Source organism: Tauraco erythrolophus, chromosome 25 (genome assembly GCF_009769465.1).
Source record: "Tauraco erythrolophus isolate bTauEry1 chromosome 25, bTauEry1.pri, whole genome shotgun sequence".
Taxonomy (NCBI): domain Eukaryota; kingdom Metazoa; phylum Chordata; class Aves; order Musophagiformes; family Musophagidae; genus Tauraco; species Tauraco erythrolophus.
Window position 1 is genome coordinate 26,041 of NC_141489.1, and position 11,028 is coordinate 37,068.

The window sequence follows — 11,028 nt, forward strand, 5'->3', positions numbered from 1 at the left end:
GCGTCGCCGGCAGAAGCAGCTGACGCGGCTCCGCCCATCCGGCGGCGGCCGGTGCCGGGCGGGGCGGGGCGGGAGCGGGCCGGGCCCGGCTCGAGCTGCTGCGCCACGGGGACCTCTGGCTGCCCGGCGGGGGGCGGCCCGGGCCCGGCCATGTCCGATTACGGGATCTCGGTGGAGGAGCTGAACGACCTTCTGGCTAACGGGAGCGGCTGCTACAGCCTCCCCAGCGCGCACAGCAACGAGGTGGTGCCGCGCATCCACGTGGGGAACGCGTGAGTGCGGCGGGCCGGGGCCGAGGCGGGCGGCTCGCGAGAGGCGGGGCGGGCCGCGGGGCCGGCGGGGGCCGCGCTCGTGGGCCCCTGCGCGGGGCTCTGGTCCGCGCTCGCGCGCAGAGGCGGGGCGGGCTCGCGGGGTGCGCGGGGTGCGCGGAGCCGCCCGGCAGGGGGTGGAGCGCACAAGGGGGCTGCAGCGCGGAGCCCGCTGCGTCCGTGCGGGCCCGGGGGGCCCCTCCGGAGCGAGGGCTGCGCCGCGCAGCCCCGGGCGCTCGAGCTTCGGGGGACCGTCAGCCGGGGGGGCTGCGGCTGCCCGGCCCGAGCGCCCGGCGGCGGGGGCAGCCCGGCGGCGGGGGCAGCCCGCGGCTCCTGCTGGTGCCTGGAACGGCAGATGACGAGGCAGAGCTCACAAATGGCACGTGCTAAAACGTTCGGTACCCTCTTGCAGTCCCAAATCTGAGCTAAAACAGAGCTGAAACAAGGACTAAGACCAAGTAAGTTGCTTAAGAATGAAACACTGTGTCAGCTGGGCCTTTTTTTTTTCTCCTGATATTCCTTGGTCTTGCTAAGCAGAGATGAGGTGCCATGAGGTGTGTGTACAATATCATCTGTGGAAGCCCGATCACAACACCGGTGTAATAACTGTATGTCAGATCAGTGGAATAAACCAGAACATGAAAAATGAGCAAAGTAGCAATATGGATATTCGCGCTCAATTTAAGCATGTGCGAAATGACCTAAAGGAAGCAAGACCTTAATAGGAGTCGCCACCCCTGTCTGTGGTTGGTCAAATGAATGTTTCTGCACTAAATGCTAAAAAACTGTGGAGGACAGCTAGAGGTAAAAAGTAACTCTGTGGGCTGAAAATGCTATTTCACAGTGGGAACAACGAACCTACTTAATTTATGAAGAGTTAGTAGGCAATAATATCTTTGAAACATCCATCGAGAGTTAAGATAGTGCTGAGGTCTAGGTGAATGGATGAACGTCTGTTAAGATTCAGTCACTGCAGGGTGAACTTTGATAGTTTCAAACTGGAAATAATACTAATTCTTAAGAGAATTTTTTGTATCAAGTGGGGTTGTGGTGTACTGCATTGCAAGTAGCATCTGCTGCGTTAGTTGTCAATTCTGAAAGAATTTGAAACTGTGCAAATTTGTTCTCAAGGCATTTCCAGCTACATGTCCCTTTTGTTCTCTTTGCGTAAAGAAGGCTGAAGAGAGATCTTTCTCACTTGACGACTCCTACGAACTGCTGGGGAAGTGAACCTCCTTTGCACTCAGCCTCTCAGGCTTCGTGCGGATGTGGGTCCAACAGTGTGCAAGGCACCAATAAAGCTTCTACCACTGTGTGCGAGAGAGAAGCCAAGCTTTGTTTGGGGCCTGCTTTTGCAGTTCATTACCCTGCCTTGTTCTGCTCTAGCACATGCGCAGAGCTTGGAATACATCTCATACTTGAAGCTGTCTTGGTGCAGTGTGCATCTGATCCGTGCTCACCTCGTATCTTGGTTTTGGCCTTTGTTGCACCAATCTCCTTACTGAATCTCTGAGGAGTAGTTGGAAGCACTTTGCATCGGGCTGCAGGGAAGTCCGGGAAGGCAGTCCAGCAGGAGAACAAAGAAACAGTCATTTGATCTGACGTTCACATCTCTGCTTTGACTTGGATGGATCAAACCTTTCTGCAGTACAGGGCCATACTTATGACTACAAGCGGCAGAGATTTTATGAAGTCATAGAGTAGCCACATCTGTAGAGTTTTAGCATGAGGGGATTGCAATCCTAATACATGGTATAAAAGCAATAGAATTTGAATGGGAACTCACAGGAAAAAATTAAAACATCTGAGTGAGATTCAGATTGTGTTGAAAACCGTTTAGAATATTTTGCATAGGGGTGCTGCTCTCCTTACGAGTAACTCATCTTTAGATAAAAATGACAACACAGAGACATTCAGGCAGATGAGGTTAAATTGGGTCATAGTGTAGAATAATGATTTATCAGTCAAATGACTTCAAGTTACAGGCAGAACCAAAGTACTAGACCTTCCATGCAATACATGAAAATCATGATTAATGAAAACACAGAGGTACAATGATAAAATATTTCTAAAAGAATATTTTTGCTTATTAAAGTAGGCAGTTCTAACCTCTCAAGAAGATTAGACAAGATTTGTGAAGATCAGAGTAAAAATGTAATATCACTGAAACAAGAATTATTATTATGACTAGCACAATTATGTATTTCTCAAGCAATAACAAAATAAGAATACAATATAAACTGGAAGTACAAATAATTTTCTATATCTGTATCTGTACCTGTCAAGATGTGTTTCAGTGTAACATCTTAATCAGTGACCAGGACAGGTGGACAGAATTCGTCTTTTTCAGGGTTGCAGATGACACCAAAATGGAGGGAGCAGTCAACACACCAGAGGGTAGAGTTTTTATTCAGAGCAACTGCGTCTTGTCAAAACCAGTGTTTTGCCAGAAAGCAAGCAGGTTTAGCTTTCTGAACTACTGGCTAAAGGAATCTGTTTGTGGTTTTTTTCACAGACTGTTGGAAACCATTCAAGCCATGTCTCCAGAACTGTATTTGGTAAAAAGGTTCTGGTTACGAATGCCCAGTCTCAGTTTTCTGTCTGCTTTAATGTGTGTCAGTAACCCATGAAGCAATTTTCTGTTCTTAATGTGCTAGCAGTGCAGGTGTGTTGTAACAAATACGAAGGGCATTCTTGCAAAATTAATATTAAATTTAGTGACTCTAGGGGAAGAAGCAGTGAGGAAGCAATTTTGCATGAACATAACAGTGGAAATTAAAATGTGTTAATGTGCTGGCATTTTTTTGCCATGAAGGACTTGGTTTATTTGCATATAATCCCATATGACAATACTTTATAGCCTCATGTACCTTTAACTGCCAAGCATGGTTCTCTAAGACCTGTGTTTAGTGGCTGGTAAAATTGTTCATCTCCATTCAAAAGAAACATTTCTTACTAGTGTTACTTACAGCATAAGGAACTCTCAATCTTCCATACTGAGAACAGACAAAATTCTGTGTTTTTTCTTAGAGAAATGGAAGAAGCTGATGGCAGCATCTCTCTGCTCTTTGGAGTAGCTAGCGTTTCAACACTGAGCATGATGCAACTGGAATGAAACATAAAGGATGGGAGACATCCAAGGACTGTTTGAAAAGGGAGAAAAAAATGACATACAAATACTCTCTTTTTCACCTCTAGCTGTGTAAGAAAATGATCTATAAAATCTGCAAAAAGTCATTCTCTAGGAATGAGTTTGCCTCCAGGGAAGTCAGTCCATGTTGCCAGATTCTATCACAATTCGAGGACACGAGTTGCTGTTGATCCTGACCACTATCAGATAGATACTGATCTAGATACTATTACTTAAACCATATACTAAACATACATAGGAACTTATAATACTTAAACCATATACTATACATACATAGGAACTCACAGCTGAATTAACACTTTTTGTTTTGGCCTTGCACTGCAGGATTTACTTTTGTGTTGCAAGCAGAATTCCCCAGGCCCTGATACTTGTTCCCTGGCACAGATGATGTCCTGCCAGATGGAAAATCTGTCAACATTTGTTTGGGTAATGAAGTCTTTACAAATATTTGGCTCATTGCCATAGTCATTTGACACAGACAGGAGAAGATATAGAAGCTTTGCTCATGCATAAGGATCCATTTGCTTACACTACAGTTTAAGGGGTGAACAGTCATTAGAAGAAAAGGAACAGTCTAGATGTTCATATAGCCTTGAATTACGTGAAAATTGTCAGTGAATGCACTCAGTGATTCATATAGAGATAAAACAACTAATTTGGGTATTTATTTTAACTTTTTTAGAATAGCTAAGTGTCTAGCCAAAAGCCTTAGGTGCACTGTCATCTCTGAGAAACTTGTTCTAAAAGATATTGCACAAATGCTTATCTGGAGCTCAGCTTAATATTGAGACACCTTGTATTTGCAACTTACGACTTGAGACGTAGGGAGATTTTCTAAAAGATTTCTGTTTCCCCATCCAGTTGGACACATAGTGAAAGCTACCTTTAAAAACAATAAAGCAATGTATGTCTGTTTAGGCTGCTTCTTTTCACAAAGTGTACAGGAACTGAATTATCTTTCAACTAAAGCCTTCTGTCAGATTCTGCTAATGTTGACCAGTGGGCTCAGCTTTTACTAGGAGACCACATGGTGTGATACAACATATGTGTTTTTTTTCTTCCTAGGAAAGTGAGGCAAATAGTGAGACTGACATACAGAAATCACAGAATCATAGAATGATTGGGTTGGAAGGCACCTTGAAGATCACCTGAATTATATCGCTGTATTGCTGGCCTTTGAATAGCTTTGCCAGATCTTTCTGTGACTTCAAAGATGTTGAGTAGCACAGGGACAGAAGACTACACTTCATAGGAGTCTTCAGATGAGACCTTTGAAGATGCAGGAACATTTACTCGTAGTTACTTTCAATCTTCTTGTGGCCTGAGAAGGAGCCAGTGCTGTTTCACAGTGGTTAAAATTGCCCCTAAAATGTCTTTGTGTGGACTGTCTGCTAGAGTAGCAAGTACTACTTACCTAGCCCTGCAACTCTGGTAGCTGACAGTAGAAGCGTTTTATAACTGTTTTTTAAATTATTTTATATAGATAGTGGTTAATCTAAGTCACCAAAGCCTGGTGACTATCCTAGACTTTCTGTTATGTCCAGTATTTTCTTGTTTTGATCAGAATGTTCTGTTCAGAAAGAGTTACAATTTTATGCCATAGTAGGGTCTAACGGATTAAGTTTCATGTGTGCTCTGCTCAGCTGTCAGCCAAGAAAGTAGCATTCTCTCATGCACAAGTAGTGACCATGGCTCTAAATATTTCTGTGAATTTATAATCTGTAGAATATTTAGCATCCATTAACAGAAAAATAAAATATTTTGGTCATCAGTGCCTTCTGGGGACATCATAAATACTGAGATGATTCACCAAGTCCTAATCATTTTCTTGACACTTTTTATCATACAGGTTCATAGCCAAGAACATTATGAGGCTGCAGCGTCTGGGGATAACCCATGTTCTGAATGCAGCAGAGGGGAAGTCTTTCATGCATGTGAACACTAATGCAGAGTTCTATGAAGGCACAGGCATCAGGTACCACGGCATTAAAGCCAACGACACACAAGAATTTAACCTCAGTCGCTATTTTGAGGAGGCAGCTGATTTTATTGAGAAAGCACTTTCCCAGAAGGACGGTAAGGCAAACTGAAATACCCTTCTACCATGTTTTCTGTGCACTGCATATGTTTCTTAGCAATTTATTTTACTGTTTAAAATGTTTTTTTGCTCAGATTATTCGCTGATAATTCCAAGTCAGGAATTCCGATCAAGGCTCTGGATCAAAGACACCAGAATACAAAATAACACATCTTAATCTTCTGTCTATACACGTAGGTCTCCAGTATATAGCAAATGGAAGTCTGTCACCATAGGGGTGACATTAAAAAGTGACACACCTGCTGCATCCTATAATAGTGCCTTCCTGGGAAGATATGTTCTTACTTTTCCTTAGAAGTGGTAAATCAATGTAAAAAATAAATAAAAAAAAAGTTCAGGATCTAGAAGTTGTTTTAAGACACTAGAAATTATAAATTAAAGGCAGAAGTGATACAAGTAATGCATTGCTGAAGCAATGCATTACACAACCTGCCATATGGGTGGTCTTTTTCAAAATGTAAAGTAAGCATAGAAACTGCAGCCTTACAATTTTTATTACATCAAGTCATTAAATTATTCTAAAATTGCACAAAGGCTGAAGATAATATCTGCAACATTGTTGATTGCCAGATTGCTCTACAACATGTTTCTTCAGAGCAGAAATCCTGGGACATAGTGCAGAGGGACAGATGGTGTTTGTTGTTGTCTGACTATTTCAGCATACCAGTTATTTCTACACATGCTTAATTTCTTTCTTTGTCCATGACTGAACATGAAAAAGGAGGAACAAGAACTTCCACAGTTCTAGAAGTTTTTTTTCTCTGAAAAGGGCAAATGGGTACTAGAGCTGTGATGTGCTTTTGATAGATGGAAAGAAATTTTACCTCCAGTTTGGTGAAGTACAAACATACTGTTTTCGTACTGTGATAAACAAAGAGGTACTTTGTAGCTGGGTGATGCTGGAGCCAGTTTTAAGATTAACTCACTACTGAAATTTTTTAGTTTTGTTTGACATTGAAGTGTAGAGTAAGGACAGTGAAGTGAAGTGGGATGCAGTAGTATTTTCCTTCAGTTTCATTTTCATGTTGTAGTCACATGAAGTTCTGGAAGGCAGGTGTGGTATACTAAAGGTCTGGAAGGCAGCCCCTAAGACACTGCCTTTAACAGAGGAAAGCTACAAACCCTTTTGCTTCTGATCATTTGCAGAGAGGAAGTCAATTCTCTTCCACATATATTATCAAGAAACTCTAAATCTTGCTAATTTTTGGCTACAGGCTCTCAAAAAATGTTGAGAATTAATTGTTTTAGCTGTTTCACTTGCTGCTGCTTGGAGATTTGCCTTGAGCTGAGAAGCCTTTCCAACTCCAAGGGAATGTGGTAATGGGCTTTCTGTTGCTGTGGTTCAAAGCTAGTTGTGGCTGTGACGAGAACGTGTGTGTATGGTTCATCTGTACTCGTCTCAGAAAAAAATCTACTCTGGAGAGTAGCCTGGGGCCATATCTCCCACTGCATTTGGAAAGGGGAAAATTTTTGTGTCTGGAAAAGCAGGTCAAAGAGGAAGCAATAAAATCGAGTTAGATTTCTCAAAGGAAGCAGTGGCTTGCTTTATTTTTGTTGGATACCTGCCTACAGGATTTACCCATGGCTAGCCTTGGCTGGATGCCAGGTGTCCCATCAAGCTGCTCTATCACTCCCCCTCCTCAGCTGGACAGGGGAGAGAACAACGAAAGGCTTGTGGGTCAAGGACAGGGAGATCACTCAGCAATTACTGTCATGGGCAAAACAGACTTGACTTGGGGAAATTAATTTAATTTATTACCAATCAAATCAGAGTAGGATAATCAGAAATAGACTCAAATCTTGAAACACCTACCCCTCACCCCTCCCTTCCCAGGTTCAACTTCAACCCCGATCTTCTCTACCTTCTCCCACCAAGCAGCACAAGGGGACAGGGAATGGGACTGCGGTCTGTTCATCACACGCTCCTTCCACCTCATTCTTCTGCTACAGCATGGTGTCCCACCCATGAGAGATAGTCCTCCATGAACTGCTCCAGCATGAGTCCTTCCCGTGGGGTGCAGTCCTTCAGAAACAGACTGCACCAGCGTGGGCCCCCTATAGGGTCACAGGTCCTGCCAGGAACCTGCTCCAGCCCAGGCTCTTCATGGGGTCACAGCCTTCTTCAGACGCATCCACCTGCTCTGGCGTGGGGTCCTCCATGGGCTGGAGGTGGATGTCTGCTCCATCATGGACCTCCATGGGCTGCAGAGGGACAGCGTGCCTCACCGTGGTCTTCATGGGCTGCAGGGGAATCTCTGCTCTGGCACCTGGAGCGCCTCCTCCTCCTCCTCCTTCTTCACTGACCTTGGTGTCTGCAGAGTTGTTTCTCTCACATATTCTTACTCTTCTCTCCCAGACGCTGTTCCACAGCATGTTTTTTTTTCTGCTTATTAAATATGTTATCACAGAGATGTTACCACTATCGCTGATGGGCTCAGGTTTGGCCAGCAGCGGATCCATCTTGGAGCCAGCTGGCACTGGCACTATTGGACATGGGGAAAGCTTCTAGCACCTTCTCACAGAAGCCACCCCTGTAGCCCCCCTCTCTACCAAAACTGCCACACAAACCCAGTACAAACCAACAAATATGTAGAATGGGCTCCCTAATCAGTTAGCTGGAAGCATTTTATTCGTGCTGGCATAGGTGTGATTAGATGTTTCTGGTTCTTGCTGCACAGTCGGCACTTTCATTTACTTGAGTGTTAATGTGGCTTCATAAATAGCCACAGAAGTAGCCAGATTTGATCCAACATGGAGTTAGGATAGGAATTGGCAGCAAGGTAGCAAAAGGGCTGGATATCTTTGAAGAGATGCAATAGATGATAAATAGCATATTGCTTTGTCTTCATTGTATTTTAAACTTTGTATCATTTATTTTTGCTCTTTGGTACTGGTCATCTTTAGGGGTAAGGCTTATTCTAAACTACAAAAGATGGGAGAAGTGTAGTAAATAGACACAGTTTGACTCTTTTTATTATAGTAGCAAATATGTTTTAGTATGAGTGTTTGATATACAACCATTTTTTTTCTGCTTTATCCTTGTGACAGCCAGTGTGGCTACTAACAGTGTGATAGCACTTTCCTTCCAAGTTCTACATGTCTTCTGTAGCATTCAAAATTTACAGTTCTCAAGCTGCTGAAGGACTAATATTATAACACTTTATATCTTAGCTATTTCATGTTGTTTTTCAAACATATATCCCAGTATAACCCAAATTATGACCTGTCTTCCCTGCAGGACAAGTGTTTGTGCATTGCCGCGAGGGCTACAGCCGTTCTCCTACACTGGTCATCGCCTACCTCATGCTTCGCCAGAATATGGATGTCAAGACTGCGTTGAGCACTGTCCGGCAGAAGCGAGAGATTGGCCCCAATGATGGCTTTCTAAGGCAGCTTTGCCAGCTCAATGAGCAATTAGTGAAGGAGGGCAAACTGAAGCCCTAGAACAGAGCACCGTATTATTTTTTGAAGTTTCTCAAACCGTTAGAGGACATCTTAGGTGCTTTAGATTCCCAAACCCCAACCACCAAGCTAAATCACATAATGTAAGAGAGACAGAATTCTGCTCTTGTCTAGTGAAAGTATCTTTCTTGAACTCTGGGTCTGTCTTTCAAGATGGCACAAAATTGTGTCGCTGTTCGGAGCTGTTGCAATAAAGAGGTGTTCATAGAGGGGTAACTCCAGTGATAACAGCTGTCTTCACACGTATTTCAGAACCCCCTGCAGACTCCTCTGTAGTACATGTGGTTTGCATTGACATTGAGTGTGATTCATTTAAGCCTTGTCTTGTATTCCACCAGAGCACCATTTTTTGAGAGCCCCAACACATCTCTTCACTCTCTTTTAATTGAAGTACTGTATTTTCTAAAGCTTCTTTTTCATGCACACAGTGCCTGAAGTTGTGAGTGTAGGAGCTTCAAGGAATGGAGAAGCATATATACAAATGCACAGATACACTCGCTTGTAAAATGAAGCGTATGCAGTGTTGTGGTTAGTGTGGATTTATGCAATACTCAGTGTGTGGTAGTAGAGCCATTCAGAGCCCAATCTTGATGCACACTGTTTTTCCAAGAGTGTTTGTTCCTCTTGCTGTTGTGATTGACATGAAATAGTCTGATATTAAATGCTCTTTTGTTTTGAAGTCATACTAGAAAAAAATGAGCAAATGTTGAGAAAAAAACTTGAGCAAGGAAGAAATAATGGCTGTATTTGGGAGTGCTTGTACTGGGTGTATGATAAAGTCCTAAGTATCAGAATATAATGGCTCCCAAGGCTTGTATTGAATCATAGAATCTCTCTCCCTTCTTTACTGTCGGTGTTTGTTATCACAGAATGGAATGAGCACATGCACAGATTACTTCCAGTAGGGCAGCGCAGGTGTGCTTACAAAGCAGTTTGCAGAAGTACACTCTCGACTTCTTGGATTGCTTGCATGGTATCATTAAACAGAAATGAGCATTGTTACATACCACATGGAATAGGAAACATTTCCTTTCTATTAAAATAAATGACGTCTTCATTCTGTTTGACACACAGATGAAATGAGTCATTGCAATGTTGGGAGAGGGAGCTTTGTTTACAGTACGTCTGACTTGGTGTGTAAATGTGTACCTGTGAGTTATACCACTGCATTAACACAAAGGATCTCCCACTGCAAACTCAGAATTGTTGGTTAAACTAACAGAACCTGAGATGTGTGTGTTCCCTTTTTATCTGTGCTTCAATGTAATTCTAGATTGAAAATCTTTAAACAGAAACACTGTTGTATTAGTAACACATGTAAGCCCAGATCTAGTTTTGTGTATTCAGTTCATTACACAGAGGACGTACGTTGTTTAACTTCTGGTTGTTGGGGTTGTGTGATTGGGAGGGTGGGAGTGGTGCTGGGGAGTTCTGTAAAGCCAGATAGCTTTTTTGAAATTAAATTCCAGAGGTGATTATTCTGGTTGAAGACCAGGCTTATTGCTGTTTCCTTGCACAGAACAGGAACTGCCAAATCAAGTAGCCTTTTCTCTTTTGTGTCCTTTAAAAGGACAAGTGGGGAACGCTCTACCTAGCGTTTCCTTTCACCTCTCTACAGTCAGACAGTTTAGTACTTTGAATCAGGCTGATCAATAATAACGAGCAGTAGTCAAGTTTCATTGGCCAATTACATACCTGTTTGCTTTCTCCCATTATATCAATATTAAATCAATTGCTTCTTCAAAATTCCAAGTTACTAATTTCATGCTGTGTAGCTTGGGGAATAGGAATACTGGCCTTAATCTTTTTTTTACTATACTGACCTTTTCGTACTGTGGTCTTATTTATAAATGATTCTTTTAGCCTTTTAAAATTTTTACCATGGGCATAGTTTTGGTTTGTTTTTTCCTGTCTCGTCTCACACCATGTATTCATAATACCTGTCTGCGCTACAAGGAGAAAAAGAAATGGAGACTCAGGTGCATGCACTTTGGCTTCGACCTGTCACT

At 42.9% G+C, this 11,028-nt stretch overlaps 1 protein-coding gene across 1 annotated transcript; it reads left to right on the forward strand.

Annotated features, from left to right (window-relative positions):
- Positions 1 to 108: 108 nt before the first annotated feature.
- Positions 109 to 10,303, forward strand: DUSP3 (dual specificity phosphatase 3). Its single transcript, XM_086626637.1, has 3 exons — positions 109 to 272; positions 5,309 to 5,535; positions 8,796 to 10,303. The coding sequence occupies exons 1-3, from the start codon at positions 151 to 153 to the stop codon at positions 8,999 to 9,001; spliced, it is 555 nt and encodes a 184-aa protein (XP_086482763.1). The 5' UTR covers positions 109 to 150; the 3' UTR covers positions 9,002 to 10,303.
- The last annotated feature ends 725 nt before the right edge of the window (positions 10,304 to 11,028 follow it).

What these genes read in the sequence shown, in the direction of transcription:
- DUSP3 (XM_086626637.1), top strand. Translation starts at nt 151, where the DNA reads ATGTCCGATTACGGGATCTCGGTGGAGGAGCTGAACGACCTTCTGGCT. An exon ending in CGCATCCACGTGGGGAACGC is followed by an intron (nt 273 to 5,308) that starts GTGAGTGCGGCG and finishes TTTATCATACAG; the next exon opens with GTTCATAGCCAAGAACATTA. An exon ending in AGCACTTTCCCAGAAGGACG is followed by an intron (nt 5,536 to 8,795) that starts GTAAGGCAAACT and finishes TCTTCCCTGCAG; the next exon opens with GACAAGTGTTTGTGCATTGC.